The sequence below is a fragment of the Anser brachyrhynchus genome, assembly GCF_964034855.1.
Source record: "Anser brachyrhynchus genome assembly, chromosome: 11".
NCBI lineage: Eukaryota > Metazoa > Chordata > Aves > Anseriformes > Anatidae > Anser > Anser brachyrhynchus.
The window spans coordinates 20808852-20828896 of record NC_137706.1 but is presented as its reverse complement, the minus strand read 5'-3'; the positions used below and the strand labels follow the sequence as shown (position 1 = coordinate 20828896).

General features: G+C 42.5%; 1 protein-coding gene across 7 annotated transcripts in view; it reads right to left on the bottom strand.

Annotated features, from left to right (window-relative positions):
- The window catches only part of MAP2K5 (mitogen-activated protein kinase kinase 5), a 129536-nt gene that overhangs the window by 77457 nt on the left and 32034 nt on the right, over nt 1-20045 (bottom strand). For all 7 annotated transcript variants that reach the window (XM_080551509.1, XM_080551504.1, XM_080551508.1 and 4 more), the window contains 4 exons: nt 10112-10151; nt 4383-4451; nt 4207-4288; nt 273-334 (listed from right to left, as the gene is read on the bottom strand). In XM_080551509.1, the coding sequence (XP_080407635.1) occupies nt 273-334; nt 4207-4288; nt 4383-4451; nt 10112-10151 (253 nt within the window). The remainder of the gene's footprint in view (nt 1-272; nt 335-4206; nt 4289-4382; nt 4452-10111; nt 10152-20045) is intronic.

Genomic DNA, 20045 nt, shown 5'->3' with positions numbered 1-20045 from the left:
ACCTTTCCAACAGTAAAGCAGGCACAGATGGAGCCAGTTATGACCCTGAACTCCGGTGGCAGCAGACTGCTCTGCCTTCACAGACTGTGAAGACACAGGATGGTTAGGAGGAGCGATGAAGAGGATGGTTACTTCCCTTTTACACACACACACAATGAGGACAAGGATTCTGGAGATGACTCAGTGTCGTAAGAGGGAACGTGCAAACTCAAAGCAAGGATGTGTTACATGCGCAATCAAAAACTAAAAGACAAAAACAAAGAAATACTTACAGCTACTGCTATTCTTCCTAGTACATGCTCTGGAATTTTTCTATAAACATCCAAAGATCCCCCTGCAGGGACAAACAAAATGTGCTTAGGCAACACAAAATGAAATACTGCCCTAGATTTGAAGTCACTAGGGTTTTCTAGGCCTGGGTTATTAATAAAAAAACACCATCAATGATATAACAATAACTGTGTCAGAAATAACTGACCTTAAAAATCTACCAAACTGAGTAAACGCATGAGACAGCATTCAGTTCTTTTTTCACCCATGTTACTTACTTGTGCATGTAGCATTAACACCAAAAGTCTTTTTAGAAAACTTCCCAGCCACCGGACACAATACTGAAATTGGAGAACTTAAAACCATTGGGCTTGGCATAGCTCCTTGGAGACTGACAAAGCCATCAGAAAAAGCAACAGTATTCTACCCCTGTCCCCAAGACCTGGTGCTCATGTTAGGTGGTATCTGATGCACTGCTTAAAGTCAGCTTCTTCATGATGACAAAAGCAGTGAAAGCTGGGTTGAGCCTTGCAGTTTGTGCCCACACCGATGTCTGAAAGATGAGGAGGTCCTGGGCAAGCAGGTAAGTTTTGCCAGTAAACTCCCGCATGGGACAGAACTTGGTACCTCGTAAAACCCTTTCCAGCCAGCCTCATATATTCATGGAGAAAGCAAGAAACCTAAGTCACGATCATACAGACATCCCCAAAGACTGGGAAAGGCTGTTTCCCTTATCTTCCACATAGGGGATTCATGACCACTCCAGTGTTAAAAATGTCCCTTGGGTGAAATACAAATTCTTCGATAAGAAAGTGGATTTAAAATTGAGAATTAGAAAAGTCCAAGTAGAATGGCCAAAAAAAAAAAAAGACGAGCAAATTACATGCAGAACGTATTACATACAGCCAGCAAGAATGTATAGTCAACTCCAGGCTAGAGGTTCTCAGAAGTGCTTAGCGCTGATCTGACTGCTCGCAGTGCAGCCTATGGATTTTACTGATGACACCACTGGGAAAAGAGTTGGGCCAATACTCAGCAATTAGGAAAACTACACTTTGTACTTCGCTTATGGTTCAGTTTTTAAAAGTAAAACCCATTCGTTCTGAAATGCTGCAATGCAAAGAAGTCACAAGGTCCTTACATTGGACTTCAGCCTTAATTATACAATACTTTTTATTCTAATGATTTTTTCCCCATTGTCTTTATAGTCTTTGCATGTCAGAATACAGCATGTGTTTGTCTTCACTAATGTTGCTCACTAAAGTTTCATCTTTCAATTTATATTGTCTTATGTTTCCTGTGTATTGCAATGAACCACAGTTCTAAAAGTAAATGTAACTGCTATTTAACAGACGTAACAGGAAGAAGGCTACCATAAGGTCAGGTGGTTCCTGTTATTACTTGTAATTTATCCTTAAATTTTGGACAAAAAGACCTACTCTCATACACCAAGCTGCTAAGTCTTGCTGTTACAGATGTCACTACAGGCAGTGCAGTTTGGAAAATAAAAATAAATCTTTTTGCAAACAGCTGGAGGAAGCTTGCCATTTTTCTATGGGAAAAAATATAGCAAATGAACATTGGGGACAAAATTTCCATACCCAAATAATACAAGGTTAGCTCCCAACTCTACATGTAGACATCTAGGCACAGTCTAATAACCCGCACCTCTCACTGTTTCTAAAGGGAATTTAGTGAGTATTGAATAGCTTCAAGGAAAAGAGGCCATGACATAAGTAAAAGACAGTGGTGCATTTCACCATCTTTAGTTACAAGAACATCAACTCTATCATAGACATAAGAGGGCAAAGATTAGAAAGCCTCGTTTCCTATCTCTGCTGATCTATATGATCACTTGGCAGGTGGAAGGGTAATCCAGGTCAGTTCAACCTCTGCGCTTTGGTATTTGCAGAACTGGAGTTACCTGGCTTTTTCTTGCTTCCAGGTGCCAGGAAAGAGCCAACACGGCACAATATGGCACCTTTTTTTGTGTGTTTGTGTGCCCCTAAGGCATGAGTACTCCAAAAGAAGCAGATCCGCCTGTATCTAGGTAATTCACAAAGGAAATGCCCATTTTTTGTGATATTATCAGTAGACGTCACTGGTACAGGATACACCTGGGCAGTCATAAGATTTTTCTAGATGACCCGGACTCTGAAAATACTACAAACTGGTCTGTTAAAGTAAAAAGGGCCAAAAATTTGTCAAGGTTAAGGTTGTTCACCTGCAGGGTTAGAAAACATTTATCATCTTCACCTGCATCCTTCCCCATCCAAATCAAAGGCCTGGAAAAAAAAAAATTGGCAAGGTCCCTTTATTTGCATTTTGTTCTTCCTTTAAATGCTTGCCGTTGTTCTCTGCCAGAAGGAGCGCACGACATGAGGCAGATCAGAGGTCATCTCCAGCATAATTCCAAGTAATTTGTGCATGGTCAGTAAACACCATTGTTGTGCAACATCATGAGGGATGCATCCCCTACAGGCTTAAATATTTTCAAACAGGAATTTGGGACTGCAAGCATTTATGTCCATCATTTTTAAAGTCTCCGAATTAGTAGGAGCGCACACACTCCAGGCAGATGCATGTTTTGGCATGAGCAGCTGCCTCCTTACTGCATGGGACTGCTGCTTAACACGGGCTTGCAAATCCGAGTGCAATTGCAAGAAGAGACCAGAGAAATGGCTAATGGTCACACAGCATGAGAGCACCAAAGAATTTAACTGGTGGGCTTTGGTGAATAAATAAAATACTTTTTCATCAAGCTTTGCAAATATGGAAAATCTGAGAGAATCCCTCACGCTTGGAAAGGGGGCACAATGATCATTGGAACAGAGGTAGTAAGTGTAAAAAGAGAGAAATAACAGTAATAATAGACCATTTTAACAGAGAGAAAACAAAATGCACCATACAACCCTAAAGGGCTTTATCTGTAGTCCCCCATCAGAAAGATAGAAGCTACTCAACAGTGCTTAATTTAATGGTATGCATTTGGCTTTGGATTTTTTTTCCTGCCAGAGAGCCTTTCCTCTATAGTAAATTATTTGCGAGATCCTCACTTGTTTATATGCAGCTTAACTGAACCTTTGTGAAAAACGTGGATATGGCAGAAAATGCTGGCTCATAGGAAAACCCTGAAGAGAGTAATATACTAAATGCTTGTACCAACACGAAGCTCGAAGTTGAACGCTGCAAAGAGGGTTCTTGCGCATGAGACACGGGGGGACTGTATCTGTCATGAGACACTCTCAAAATTGATACACAGAGGGCAGCAATGATTACAAATTGCTGTAATCAGTATACTTTTCCTGCCTTTTGTTCAAGAGTGTCACACAGCACAAAATTTCAGAGCAAAGTACTAATATATCTCCATAATGACGGCAGCATCAAATTGTGGGGAAGGGGATACTGTCGGTCTGAAGATCCACGTTGGGAGAGATAAGAGCACACTCAGAAAGAAACTTAGTGCAGCACCGCTAAACAGCTGTGTTGGAAAATAATTCCTTGTCTTGCAATTAAGAACCGATTTCCACTGAAAACACACAGGACATTGGGTTAATAGATTTCTTTAAAAGAAAATCTGTTTTGGCTAGCAAAACATTAAAAGTGAGGAACAGCTGTTTCGTCAGTGAGGACAGATTGTATGGAAGACTCAAATATCAAACCACAAATTAAGCTAGCATTTATTTCTGTTCTATTTACATTTTCAATAAAAGTAAGTGAAATTGCATTCAGGAAAATACAGCATACTGCAGAATATAACCCAATCCCAATACTAGCCTGTTCTTAAAAAACCTAAATCAAAGTTCTCAATGTTTTACTTTATATTTCAAAGTCATAATAATGCATTCTGCTCCATACTGGAAAAGCACATCTTTATATGATTTTCCCCATTTACAAGCTTAGCAATTAAAAGCACACAAGATGGAAAAAACTCACCATCCATGAACTCTGTACACAATGAAATTCTGTTTTCGACAAAAAATGCACCATAAAATCCTATGATATATGATGAGTCACACTGGAAAAAGAAAGGAAAAGAGAAGCCTGTTTAAAAAAGACACACTGTAGGATGACTGTAATCAAGAATAATTAAAATGAGAAAAAATGCATACCTTATAAAGAATTTCTAACTCTGACATAATCTGCTTCTGGAGCTCCAGTGTTATATCTAAGGGTATGACCTAAAAAACAAACGTCAGACATGCGATCAGCTCTGACATGAAAGGTAAGTGAACGACTCAGAACAAAACAGAAGGCCTGGTATTAATTAACCTCGTGTGAGAAAAGGAATGGAAGGAGTATTTTCATAGAGCCACGGGAAGAAAGGAAGTGGAAGGACAGAAGTATTTACTTTGGAAAGTCAGTTGCAAATAAATTAAGCTACGCAGCCAATTTTATCCACGAAAAGTTGGGAGGTTTCTGTTTATTCATTTGCCCATCAGACGAGCTAGAACTCGAACAGCAGCCCAACAGGTAACGCGACGAGCAGGCACGGTCGGTCTGTGGGTCTGTAGGCTCGGAGCTGCTGCGATCCACCCAGAGCACAGATCAGCACCCAGCCTGGGGACGTCTCTCCTCGCCTGCCCTGCACGGACTCCTCTTGCTACAAAGATGTCTCGTGAAAAATTCTGGAGTGCCGTGACCTCAACGAACATGCTGATTTTAACCTGAAGATCTAAACAAGTACCGCGGTATTGAAAGTATCTCTGAACTGCTCAATGGTGCCCCAAAGGAGTGTCAGGAGCCATCTCCTAGCACCACTTTTCCAATTTCAGTTTAATACCTACCCCCTTTTCTAACACAAATTCCTATCATTGTATACTTTTATGAAACATGGACATTTTTTAAACACACAGAACAAACGCAGAAGGCAGCGGATGATACCGAAGCATCACTAAAGCATTCTGGAAAGCGACTACAAACAACCTGACAGCGCTCAGCAGCCCAGCCCCTGACTCCCACGGCTATCTGCTTCCCTCGTCCACGTCCCGGTTCTCCACCGCCCCGAGCCAGGCTGCTCTGCAGGAGCGGAGCAGCGAGCGGTGCCGGGAAGGCGGCCGCAGCGCCTGCAGGGACGAGCCAGGCGCCCCGAGGAAGGGCTGGGGCTCTGCCAGGATTTTTAAGATGAAAGTAATTATTTAAAAAAGGCCACAAAACTTCCAACTTTTCTGCAGTGCCACCGCTGCACTCGCAAGTGGCCAGAGAAGAGAAGTCTGCCCTTGGTGGCTACGAGGAAGGCCAGTGCTGAAAAGGTGACTTTTACAAACCTTTCTTTGCCGTGATTATCAGAAGACTCGCACACTTCATTCTTAAATACTGCTATATAAACCAAAGTGGGCTCTGAATGCAGTTAGCCACGCTCGGTCTTTTATCGTATGGTATTTTACAGTTAAACACATTAAGTTAGAGGAAAACATAATACAGCCGATTTGCAGAATTAACAGAACAGACATTATAGGCCGCATATCCTGCTGACAAAACAAAATACAGGGAGAGCACCTCCAAATGCATTTTACAGTATCAAAATCTGTCCAACAGAAAAAAAAAAACGATAACCTGTTTCTATCAAGACTTTGCTTTAGGGTTATTTATAAAAGCTGTCACTAAACTAAATTGTAAGTGTAATACAGGGCTGCCAAGAAACGTTTAACACACTTGTCTAGATCAATAATCATTTGCCAACAATATTCGCTTACATTTTTCCAGCGTGAAAAACTTCAAATAATTTGCTGGAATCCTACCAGTTTTACCCACTGAATATTAAAAATTTAATCTCGTCACTGGTATAAAATTACATTTTACCTCACTAAATCCTATTCACAGGGAGAGGTTTCCCTGCGAAGGCTTCGCCGCCCCACACGACGACTAGTTAGCGTGATCAGTGTCAGATACGTCGCTGACATCCAATCAACCAAGACCGGGCAGGAAGAAAGGTCTCCGGCTGATTTGCATGAGCCATAATTACATGCAGACCCTGCATTGTAATAGTGTCGATAACGGGGAAAAGCAGAGCTCCCCGACCCTGCTGGCAATCTGGCTGCTGTAGGGCAGAGCACACGCAGGAGCGCCCCAGCACGGCAAGAGGACGGCACCACCAAGTAACCTGGGTGAGGGCACCGTCCCCCTTCCTCCGTATAACTATTACACAGAAGTGTTTTATTCCACTTGAACGTGCCTGGCTTGTGCGACCGCAAACTGGAGGCAGCCATCCGAAGTCAGCGCTGGAAGAACCCAATTACAGCGCTGAAACAGGTGCAGGAGGAGGAAGAGTCCGTGCAGCCCTGCCTTCATCTCCACTCGTAATCTCCGCTGCCTTACTCCTTTTGCACGGTTTCCAACCAGATTTACAAAACTAAATTTGAACGCAGGAAACGATTCCTAAGCATATGTAGACATGGGGTGGGACAGTGCTAAAGTGAGGGGAAAAAAAGACTCCTTAAACCTGCTGCTACTGAGGAGGAAGCCGTGAATTAGGATTTGGCTGCAACTTGCACACTCGTAACACGGGTAAGCAAATGAGATGTGGCATTAAACCTTTCCGAAACGGCACCTTTGGAAAGAACTTTGCAGCAAAAAGTCACTTTGTGGTTTTCTCAGGACTGCTGAGAGCAGAACGGTGAAACCGCATTCATCAGGCACAAAATAACTTGCTGTGAGCTCGCACGGCGCTGTCAGCGCGGCTGGGAGCAGGACTCCTCGCCAAGGCTGCATAAACTCAGTGTACCCAAACATTTCGAGTGAAAGGGTTAACTTTTAAAGGAGGAATACCTGAACATATTTCCTCCGCTCTCCGCTACACCTCCAGGACAAATAAGGATGAGTTGTCAAGTTAAATACAAGCAGTCAAGTGACTGAATTATAATTTACTCTGTGCTCAATTTAAATTAGTGTGAGGCTATTAAAATATACAGTATAAATACGGCAATTCATCACAAGCTGTCATGGATGACTTCATCTATTTGCTGGAGTGGCATACGTTCCACTGAAGGGAACGAGAGCAAAATCACAGGTCAAATTAAGCTGCTATTCCGTTTTAATTCACTTATTTAATCTGTGCCGACATAATTGTCTTTTACAGTATGTACAACTCAAAGGAAATTTGGGAGTATTATAGTCGGTATACAAATGATTAATCAAATGGTCCATTTAAATGCTAGCTTAAGAGCAGGAGAAACCAAAAGCAGCTGAAGAATGGCAATCAGCCAGCGTACACTCACATTTTTCATTTGGATTTTTTCTTCCAATTAGAAAAAAGGTTACGTTAGAAAATCTATTAAATCTTTTGCACATTACCTAGCTGTAAAGTTTATATTAAATATGTAATGACACAGAGAGCTTTGGTCTATAATATGGATATCAGCATTGGTTTGTTATCCTGTTCAATATATTTGCAAGATTAACTACCAGCTGAGAGCATTTTAATCAACAGGTTTACTGAGTGTTGTCTTGTCGTATTAAATCTGTATGCAGTTATCAAGAAACAAACAAACAAAACCAACAGCACTGCATTCACAGATCCTTCATCGCGACGATGTCGCTAGCAGCATGGTAATCGTCTGTCAAAGCAACTGATCCTTGTGATCATCTTGTCAAGATGCAGGTGTGACTGTCCTCTTTTTACTGTTGGGTACGCCAAGCCGTAGATGCAGTAAGTAATTTTATTAATGGAGCCAGCCAGCATGATCACTATCCTAGCGTTTTTCCTGACCTGCAGCTTGCGAGCGTGTTATTTTAACCACGATAATGCACACGTGTCGGTGCGGTATTTCTTCTGTAAGCGCGCTGAAAAAAAATATAATTGACAGTGACGGGACCACCAGGGGTAGCGTCTACCCAGAGAACCCAGCTTCCCAAATCTTCAAGATGCTAATTATCCGTGAGGACTAACCGAACCCCTGGACTCCAAGGGAAACAAGAAGGTGAAATTGCGGGGGGAAAGAAGGCTTTTTGCCACAGGGAGGTGATTTCAATTAACCTTGCAAAGGTTGAACTCGTTTCCCCTCCTGCGGGCGTGATTTTGCTCTAGCTCGCTCCAGCTCCTCTCCAGCCAGCTCCGGGGGCACCCCCAGCCCTACACCGTGGGTCTGGGGGCAGCGGGCAAGGCCAGCGCCGAGCAGAACTGGTGCAGAAGGAGAGCAGAGCAAAGCAGCATCCTTGTGCAACACCAGCCTCTAGGGGAAGAGCTTTCTTAGTTCACCACTGAAAGTTGTAAAAAAACGTATTTCTGCATGTTAGCTTTTCTGTACTTTTGTACCTCTTGCATCTTGGAGAATTCCTGCCTTATCCTAACTGCTCCTGGCAGATTTAGGAGCGATGGATACCAATTGAAAAGACTTCAAGTGATATTTGTATTCCATACAATTAGAAGTTATTTGGATGTTCTTTAAGTTTCAATTTCCATTTTTTTTGACATGTAGAGAATGAGTTATGGGTTCGTAAGCATTTGCTTTTACGCAACTCATAAGAAAGTCAAAAGCTTTTCTGCCAGTGGAGTGCAGGGATTTATGTGATCCTCGAGGAAAGCCAAAACACGGGCAGAATCTCATTTCAGTAAGTTATACACAGTAAGAACTACTGACAACGTGAGTTCAAATCTGAAAGTTACCCATGCATACATGTACCCATACACGTAAATACTTGAAAAATAAATCACACAATGCTCCATCTGAAGTCTCAGTATAATCCCACATCATTTAATACCAGTTCTGCTTGCAGCAACCAGCTCCCACAAACTCTTTCTCTTGCCCCCTTCTCCCACCTCCCACATTCTTCTGTTTAACTCAGTTATACCAGACCTCAGTGACTCAAAGAAGGGAAGAGAGACAGATGAAACAAAACACACTTTTACAGACCTCCAATTAATTATTCTTTAAGTTATACATTTTTTAAAATGTAACTTTTTGGTTCCAAACTATTAAATAGAATTATATGAATACTACAGTTCATTTGTTCTCCCAGAGTCTCTACCATTTCAAGTTTGAATGAAATCACGTTAAAAAAAGCAGTTTCGGTTCTACACAGACATCAATAATTTATTTTATAGCTTAACTGAATTAATAATGTAATTCTAAATCACACAGTAGTTGGCATATTGTAGTCATAGGTGCATTATTAGTTTACCAAAGCTTTAATTTAACTTCAGAGAAGACTGGTACTTATCTGATACACGTAACCACACTACACTGTACAGCTTCACTGCTACAAATGCTAATGGAAGATACACACACACATATATTCAGTTGTATAAACACAGTGGTGGGCAGGGAGGAAGAACATTAAAATAAACCAACCTGTTAAAACCACAGAATCTCCTAGGGAAACATAGCAGTATCCCAAAGAAAATAGGGAAATTTTCTTTATTTAAAATAAGAGGTTGCAGAGAACACTCAAGAATATGCCCCTGGGGACACTGTGGCAGTAGCAGAGCGCTGTAGAGGCTGACACCCTGCGACCTTTCCATCCCCGTTGCTGTTACGCCAGGCTTTGGGAAGGTGAAGCAGGATCTCCACCAGCTGCTAGAGGGGGTTTGTCCCAGTGGCACAACCCACAGCTGCCTTTGGACCTGTCCACACAACCACCAGGAAGACGTGGTGGTACCCACACGCAGCGTTAAAACAAACCTGCAGCTCCCGGAGGGTGAAACCTGGCTTCGGGGAACTCTGTGCTCATTTGAGCTTACCGGATTTATGTACTGGAGTTTTCCTGCATAAGCAACGTGGACTTTAACACAATAAAACAAACTGAGAACTAACCATCGCAGGGAGGGGAAGGAAACCCAGGTCAAGAAAGAACGAAGAGAAAGAGAGAAAGTGAGAGAGAGAAAATTACTGTAATATCTTACCTTTACGGCTAGTATTTTTCCACTAGGGACATGATACGCCCTGCATGAGGGGAAAAAATTAAATAACTTGAGATGACATAAAATTACTTCTATACATATGTGCAACACGTATACACTAATTTCACAGAAAAATGGCTTAGAGTACAGTGTATTAACATTTTACTGTAAACCAAATTTTATACAGCATTTCTAAAGACAGACTGATGAAAACAATTGATCTGCAGAATATACTCACAATGGAGCTGTTTAGCAGGTTTTTTTTTTTTTTTACATCTGCATGTTTTACATAAAATCTATACACTGAAGACTGGTACAGCATAATAGCACACTTGCAAGTATGAATTTATCCACTTCCACATTTTCTTTCAATGAAAAGTTGTGATATACACGTTACTCAGAATGTTAACAAACCCCAGCTTTTGTTGCACAAGCTGGCTAACTGTAAGGGTATTTTCAGTGATAAGACAATGAGACGCACAGCTATACCAATTAAAGTGAAGCAACACAGATGATGACCGATTTCTTCATCAAAGCCTAAGGACGCACAGAAAATATTTGTGAAATGACCTTTCCACGTTCGTATTTATGATTAGCACGTGTGCGCATGTAAGGTTAGCGTGCATCAGTGTTAAAGCTCACATGTACTCAAAGTAAGTGTCCACAGTAAGTCAAAAGCTATTTGTCTTAATTTCTGAAGACAAACATTTATAATTGTTTTTTTAAGCAGTGACTTGTGCATTCCTAAACATAGATTCCTAAGAAAATAAAGGTAGAAGAAGAAAAGTCTACTAAAAATCCAATGTAATTTTGCATAAAAACAAAACCATTAAAGGTTTTCCTCTCCAGTAGTTTTATTGTCTCGTACTGATTTATGACAGTACGCACAGTAATGTCATATATGTGGCACTAACTTTAAAGAATTATAATCTTTTACCGCTATATACCTCTAGCAATTATTACTGAAGAAAGAGCTTAATAGTTTTTTCCACATGCCAAATCATACGTGGTACAGAGCGAGTCCATTTAATCTCCTTTATAATCCCGAGTGCTTATAGAATCCCTGCTAACAGCTTGGAAGCTTCTAAAAACTTCACCTTAATTTAAGAACTTCTGGATAAACATTTATGTAACTGGGCGGCACTAGCTTTTAGGAACCAACGCGGTTTAAAGAAGCCATACCAAAATCAGTGTTATCTAACGTCAGTGTTAACGTGCAAAGAACAAAGCCATCGGGGGAAGCTCTGACGGGCCGGTAGCTGAACGCATAATCGATGAATCAGACGGAGTAAATGAACTCTGCTGTAAGTATGGATGAACCAACAGCGGCAAAACGGTACGGACTTCAGATCAGCAGAAATGATAAGAAAATGAACAGGTTGAGATAGCATGCTTAATGTCTCTTAGCTTAATACGCGCCGTGCTGGACAGTTTGGCAACTTAATTAGCTTGTCAAGAAAGCTGATCTTTTTTCCATAAGAGAGATCTCCCGTTTCCAAGTGAATTAAAAGGGAAGACTTGATTATTTAATTATGATGCACGCTAATTCATCCGTGGAAGTTTGGGTTAAATTTCCAGCAGAGGGCAGATACCTGGTTTGGTTTACAGAGCACTGACAGTACCAATTTAACATTTAATTATCACTGCGAATTGGATCACAAAGGAGATACCATGCCCATGGGTACAGCGTGTCCGTTGGCTTTGCAAATGGCAAGCTACCTGGGAGGAAAGGAATTTGTTTACTCCGGGCTGATCTGGCATCTCAGTTGTCCTGACCTTCCCCAACACAATAACTGCAAAGTGATTAATGGAGTCTGAATAGGAGCTTTGGTTACACCAAAAGACAACCGTACACCTCTGTAGTGTTTTAATTAACAGCTAACACTTCAAATTAGTCTGTAGTTGCTGCAGTAATTACCTGTTCCAATGAGTGTGTAGGGAAAACGCTTTTGTTAGATATTATGTAGAACTGTAAGTTGGAATTGATCATTTTGGTTACAGTCAGCACAGCTAAAGCCTGAAGATTTAGCACCGTTATGTAGCTTCAGAAGGATAAACAAAAAAAAATCCCACAGAATAATGGGCACAGCATGAAGAAAACCATAATTTTTGTGCATACTGCACCCATCAGAAAGTCTATGGGTGCCTACGAGGAGATTAATATCTCATTTCAAGGGTCAACCCTTACAGACTCCAGTGTCACCTCCAAAAGTAAGTGAATAAACTCGTTGTTGTAGAGCCGAATCATTTCTAATGAAGCAAAATAGCAAAATGCAAAGGTTCCTCAGCAAAGCTGTACATCTCAGTGAACACACTTAAAATCTTCCAGGATGGTAGGCAAATGATGTTGCCTAATAAACAGCTACAACAACTCCTCTTGCTAGGAACGCATTTGAGCAGTGCCTAATAGCCAAGACAAGCGGATGTTAAAGACTAGTGAGAACAGTTGCTAAATAGCTACTACCCAAAGACAAAAATAAGGAGCAGAAATTAACAAAAACAAAGAGCCGAAATTAAATGCACTGAATACCTTGTCCTTCACACCTAAGACGTGCACACTCAGACCTGTTTTTCAGCTGGCGTTTGCTCTGGGGTGACGTTCTGCCCCGCGCGTCCCACTGACGGCTGCCAGAGAGCAGGGGTAGCAGCAGCATGCCTCGTTGCTCAACACGAGCTGAGTTACCGACAGCAGTTTCTGCACCATGAGACCTTACGTAAGTTTAACTGGTTCCCTGGAAACCTCTAACGCAGCAGAGCTGAAACACCATGGTTCCACCTTGATCCTGCTTTCGTTCCTTTCGTATCCTGCTGAAGTTTTTCTTGTCCCACAGCTCTGCATAGAAGAGCTAACACGGTGACAAAGTGACACCTGTGCTCGTACCTCCACTAGGACCCTTTCCAGGAAAGGTAGCACAACACAAAATACTCAGTGAAATGCTATTTAGATGTTCGCCAAACACTGTGTGTTGAAGAAACCAGCCCTGGAAGATCAAGATCTTTTTTCTGCTATTTTTGTTGGCTTGCTTTTGACCTCCTGTAAAAGCCATAACTGAGGACCGAGAGTAGGCAGCTATTGTTGAGGAGCGATTGAAGAGGCAGCACTGCATCAGACTTGCAGCTTCTGCAGTCAGAAGTTTAAGAAGCCAGCTTGAACACTTGATGCCAGTGTCAACTGTTAAAAAAATATAAAAGTTACTATTGAAATGCTGTTGCAATTTGCTAGTTCCAGGAAGCCGAATCCATGTGCATTTCCCTTACCTTTCCATCTCTTACTTGTATTTGTCACCTAAACTCACAATTTAACAGCATGGATTGCTCTTCTTCCTCTCTGGAGAGGAAGCTCCTTACAGACATGGGAACAAAATAAGAATAGATTCTTATCCACAGCCTGATCCAGATCCCATTCAGGTTAACCGGAGAAATTTGATGTTTTATTATTTTAAACACAAAATAGAAATGCTATGAGACTAAAAACCATAAAAACAACTTTCTCCACCAGTACTAAAAATACTCTTTAAGCACACATTAAAAAACGACGCAGTACTTAGTAAACTCGTAGGAAAACACAACAGTAAACATGCAGTTCATTCAGTGCCCAACTTCTTCGCATAGAAAGACTAACTCCAACATCCTACACCCAAATGATTTTTTTTTTAAACTTAAAAACACCGTTGTTAGTTATTGAACCTGCAGCATTTCAAGGCTAATTATTAAACCTACTATATATAAAAAAAAAAGCAGAGTTCAGGAATCCATTTTGGGATACTACTCTTACCAGATGATGATGCAGACATGGGACAAAAACTGCACCCGACTGAGCAAACCGATGTAGTGTTGCCAGCTGAGGAGGGATGTGATGAACAACATGGAGGAGAGGAGGGAATGCAGGTGCACCCCGCATCGATATTAGCAGCAGCTGGTGCAGAGACCCAGTTAAGAGACTGTCATTTAATTACGACCAAGTTTTAATAACTCAGACAAAAAGAATTCTTTCCAAAACTTCTTCTATAGGCTTCACAAAAGGAGGAAGAAATCTTCAGGGAGGAGGGAGGAAAGCAAGCCCCAGCTTTCAGACCACCTCAGGAAACCAAACCGAACGGCCGCAGGAACAGGGACAGCACGGTCGGAGCACTGGGCTCCAACAGGCACGCGCTCGGAAACGCTCCCACCGGGGAGAGGAGATTTAAGTCTCTTCCTTCCCGCTCCCTTTAGATTTCTGTGCTCTGAGCCCTCTCCATCCAGTGCAGCGAACAGCTTCTGAGCACGGCTGGCAAAGCTGTAGCAAATATTTTATTAACCTTGACTATTAACCACATCCCCAGGCAGTCAACGCCCCACGCAACCAAGTCCTTTAGCACAACTTTGTCTCCTCTACTCGGGAAATCAGGAGCTGCCCTCAGGGAGAGCCACAAAGGCAAAAGCTGGGGTATTTGGGGGAATAAGCAAGGAGGTGTGAGCGAGCGTGCTCTGCTAAAACAAAGCCCTCCAGCTACGCTGGAAAAACTTCTGATGGACTGTGCAGCATGGTGTGTGCATCCCCTGTGCTCCAGAAAATAAAAATCAATATCACGGAAAACTAGAATAGGGCTTTGGGGGACCTGCCAACTCCTCAGCATCTCTTCCCTCCTTGTAAGAGGAGCGTTTCTATAGGAAAGCAAATTAAAAAATGAAAGCATCAGAAGCAGCTGGTTTCTGTTTTAAAGGAAAAAAAAGGCAGCCGAATTTCACATTGCCTGCTTTGTTCTTCCTCAGGTATACAGCAAAGAAAGCCAAAGAAGATATGCAAGATGCTTTGGAGCTCGATCCTCTTTATGAAATAAATCACAGCCCCTCCTAATTTGTAATGCTAAAATTTCACACACTGAATAGGGATAGTGAGTTTCTGCAGCACTTTTATACACCGTACTTCAAAAGTAAAACAACAAAACCAACCAAATAGAATATGCACAAGCTTCTTTACAAATAGCTTAGATGTCAAACAAAAAAATTCTCCCTTGTAACTTGCTAAGACTAACAATTTTATATTCTCCCTGTGAGAAATTTTACCTAAAAGCACCGTGGGGAGCTGCATTACTCGCTGTGATCGTGGCATAATTTCTTTCAGGGCAAAGAACTAACTTCAGGTTTCAACATGCAGGCACTCAAGAGAAACAGCAATTTTCAATTTGTTTTCTCATTTTTAATTGTAAAGCATTCGCCCACATACGAGCAACTTAAGGATGGTCACATCAGAAGCACAGGCTGATTATGCAAAGATCCTTGAGCTTTCTCAAACAGCTTTTCCTAATGTGCAATTTTTCTCAAGCTGAATTTAATATTATTTTGAAACTCAAAAAATTGCAGTCTCTTCCTAGAAAGCATTCATTACTATTATTATATCATGCTACAAATACTGATGCAAAAAAGCACTGAAGAAGCCAGCAACAGCTTACTACACAGAAAATCCTACTTCCCATCTGTTCACTCTGGCCACCAGGATATATTTTTCTGTTTTTCCCCCCAATAGCCATGGAAACAATTTCTAATCAATAAGATATTCCTTGGCAAGACCAAATGATTCAAGGGAAAGCCATGACCTGTCTGCTATGCCAATGAGTCAGTCCCTTCCCTTCCTGGAAATATAACTAACATCAGCAAATATGACAAAATGATATACTGACGGTGCTGTCACATCAGTGATGTGACTGCAGGAAGCAGGGAGGCAACGTTACCCTGAGTCGAGGCACTGGAGAAACTTACGGCTAATGCCAAAAACGTAGATCTGCTGCAGTCCTACTGGCTCACAAAAACAACTTTGGTGTCTCCCTTACCGTTCTGCTAAAGGATGCTTTTAATACACGTGCTGCTTCCTGCAGAACCGCAGAAAAGCTGGTTGCAGGGGACCTGCGAGCACCACCTACCCCATGGAGGACTGCGGGGGTGCCCTAGCTTTGCCCAGCGCTGCGCTGGAAGTCTCGAGGATGGAGATCCCCTCCCTGCCTTTCTCCAGCCTGATCCTGTGCTGCACCGTCTTCTTGTGAACTTCCCAAGCAGCAGAGGCCGAAAAGTAAAAATAAAAGTAAATTTTTCACGTCCTTTCTTGCAGACGCATGTCCTTCTGTTTAACGTGTTCGTTAAAAAACGTGAAGATATGTTTTCACTTAACAAGATCCACAAATACCTTCCCATTTCCCCATACCTGTACCAGCTCACCGTAGCACTGCCCCGATGAACTGCAGAGAAGTCCTCCTCGACGCACAGAAGGGCACACTCACAAAAGACCTCAGAGAGTTAGCAGGAATGAGTTTCTACCAGGAATGAATAGACACAGAGAAGCATGGGGCTTCTTATTTGAGCTAAAACTTAACACAGAAAGTGACGGCTGTTAACAAGCAGCACCTTCAGATGTAAGGGCACTAAATGAAGTCAAACTGAACATTTTCCTGCCCTATGAGAAATAACCTAGAGCAAAATCACTGTGTCAGTGCTGCACACGATGAATACAATTCTCTAAGTGTTATGCATTGCAGAACGACATGCCAGTCACCAGCTGCAAACTATATGCAGCAAATCACCCACAGATTTGGTTTACTGGTAATTTTTCCTTTTTTTTCCCCCCTCTGTTTTCCAAGCACTGCTACTGTCTGTCGTGCTCCGGTCAGACTCTGGCAGCCTAATGACAGAATTGTCACGTACTCAGATGGCCATCTAAAGAAACAGATTCAAATTGTTTCTAGGAAATAAACACTTTGACAGTTGTTGCTTTCTGCAATAGACAAACACATTAGCCTGACTCTCTGGCTGTTAAAACAGGAAATCCAAAGTGCACAGCAGTTGTAAAAAGGAGCTTTTATGGGGACTGTGCTAGTTCAAACAGCAATCTACGCCAACCTCCCCACTATCTAAAATCCCATTACAGATGCTTGAGTACTGATTGCAAAATGATTTGTTGTTAAACTAGAAAACAAACCCAAAATACTTGTATCTAAATTTTCAACTTTTACGAAGAGCAAAACTGGCACTAGAGGCTGCATAAAGAAAATGCAGAACAGCAAAACGTCTCACTTAACCCATCTCTGTGGGGATGAGAAGGCTTTGGCATCCAAGCCGAAGCACAGCAGAATGAATCCCTCACCTCTTTTGCTCTGCAACCTAACTCCTATTTCCATCTGTTCCCACTTACATCAGTCTTCCTCCTCCACTGCAACCACTCAGGGTCATCCTTTAAAAACTGGGTTACACCTTTCTCCTTGTACCCATCCCACCGGGACTCGGTTCCCATTCCCCGGGGCAGGCCCGTACACAAAGAACTGAACGGAGAGGGCTTTGTCGTCAGTGTCCCCCCGTGGCCAGTCCGAGCTCACTTGCTGCCACAGGACCAAACCAGATCAGATGCAGACACCGTAATGTATTTCAGCTGCTGGTTTTAAACTAGCCGAAAGGACAAAAGATAGCAGAGCAGTCATAAGGTTACACTGAGATGGACAGGCGTTAGCCGACGCAGCATACAGCCTGCAGTACAAAGTAAACCCATCACAATTTTTGGAGGTCATTTGAAGCAACAGGGTGAGCCAAAAAGCATGTCACATCCTATGGTAATGGTAATGTCGATGCTTGCATCTCTCCGCAAGGAGACCTAAAGCTGGATTTGCTGCATTACCAAACCATGTGTTCACGGGAGATGTGTCCATGCATAACAACCGCTAAGGAAACACAAAGCGGTGCAGCAAAGACCAGTGCTGGAAAAGAGAACTGTGCCAAGGAGGAAAAGTTTTCTAGGCATTCGTTGTAATAACCTGAAATAGAGTTTTCTTCTAATCATGGCTCAGTTTCAGGTAGGAAGCTTGCTCATAAGTTTTAGTCAGCACAGCACAGCACAGCAGCTAGTTTCTAGCAGTTGGAGTGAACATTTTGGAAGAATCTGGGGTGAAAACAAGATGGGGAAAAAATTCAGCATCAACCTTGATGGTGTGGTTATACTCGTTGTTCTTACAGAGACATCAAACATAGATTAAGGAAAAATTTGGAAACAACATTGCCAGTATAACGGCGAAAAGGTCTTCTCCATAAATGCACATTCTTCTGTCCCTTGTCATCTCACACCCATTTCTGTAAGCAAAAGCAATATTTACAAAAGCATTGTGTATTAGGGAACAGTCGGAAACTATCGGCTTGGAGTAACTTGGCTGTGGCAAATTCCACCAATTCTCTCCTACGCAGCCTCCTGTTTGTAACCCAGAAGCAGCTGATATCGCCTGCATCGGGGTGAGCGTCAATGCAAGCTGCACTGTGCTCGCGCAGCTCCTCGCGCACTAGCAACAAGAGCAAACTTAGATTCTCAGGGTTACTATTCACCTCATCTTGCAAGCCGTGGACATGCAATGCAAACAAACCAACTTTAATTTAAGAATCATCCAGTTTCTAATTAAACAGCCATAGGCAGCTGGCTGGATACATTTTAATCAGTTTCAATAACCTATTGATTGTATACTGAAGCTTAAAAAATTAAAAGTAAAAAGATGATCGGGGAATTGTCCCATCTCAGAACAACAGTAGAACCCTCTGTAAATAACTCCTCTTTTAACCATCAGCTAAATGAACACTTCAATACTGCAGTACAAAGTCTTCTGCAAAATTACTTTAACTAACAAGCAGAAATTTATCAGCTTCAGCCAAAATCAATGCTGAAATCAATTTGAACACTGGTTGTGTCTAAAGGGGCTCATTGGCAATTTAGGGAAATTACACCATGTAAATGCCTGTGCTTTAATTGAACAGTTTCATCAACTAGGCTGTGATTGCTGTCCATTCATTTATTTACTTTCACTGCAGCTACCATTCTGCAAAGGAATGGTTTTTGTCAGTCTTGAAGGAGGCACTTTATCTTCATTTTATGCACTTTTGTGCATAACAAATTTTATGAGGCAGGCGAGCGATAGCAGGGGTCAAGAGAGACAAGCGAGCAGCAATCACTGGTCAGTCTTGTTTAAACTGCAATGACAATACGCAGAAATTTTGTGGGGCGTTTCTTACTTTGCCCAGCTATTATCGCTACGCTGCTTTTCAGTGTGAATAAACCAAGACAAAGTAACCACGAGAAAGAGAAAATGAATGTGGTCAGGGACAGGAAATCAAGGAACAGGTCTCCACAGGACTGCAGGGAGACACGAGCTTCAGACCCCACACGGCCACGGATTTGTCGGAGCACCAAACAAACACTTCACCTCCCTGCATTTCCCTTTTCAGAGCAGCACCGCAGCACCACACCAGGCCAGGCAGTGCTTACGGAAGGCGGCAGGACCCTCCCGCAGGATGCACGACGCAGGTGAGGCAGCGCGGTTTGGGTGGCGGTGCTCGGGGCTGGGAAGCTGCAGACCTGGGCTCGGGTGCTGGCTCCGTTTGCTGCTCTTGGGAAAAATCAGTTCGTATCTCCATTTACTCTGCCGTGTGCCGACAGTGACATCGGTCTCATCGGCAAAAAGTGCTAAAAAGCCTATGAAGGGAAGTATTTCAAGATGGGGTGAATTCTTACCGTGGTGTGGATTCACGCAGAAAATCAAAAATGAATGGAGGCTGAGAAGAACAGAGGGGGCTCCAAGAAGATGACGGCTCTGCTGAGGTCAGGCTGGCTTCAGCAACCTCTGCATGAGGTGCAAAGGCAGTTATTGTTTCTGAAGACCAAACCTGCACTAGAGACCCTCTTGTGGGAGCTTCTTTGTGACAGCACCTGAGCTGGAAAACCACCAGCAGCTTGCCGAAGTAGCAAACCTTGCAGAGCCACAGCTCCTCAAGACAATGACAAATTCCATCCGCGTTCCCGCAAACAGAGCTAAATCACCTCCCACTTCCTCTCTCCAGAAGTGAGGACATTTCCCTGCTAATGTACCCGCGACGCACTCGCAAAGCAGTTTGCAGGCTGTCTTGCAGGAGAGATCAACTTCCCAGCTGTCTCGCCACG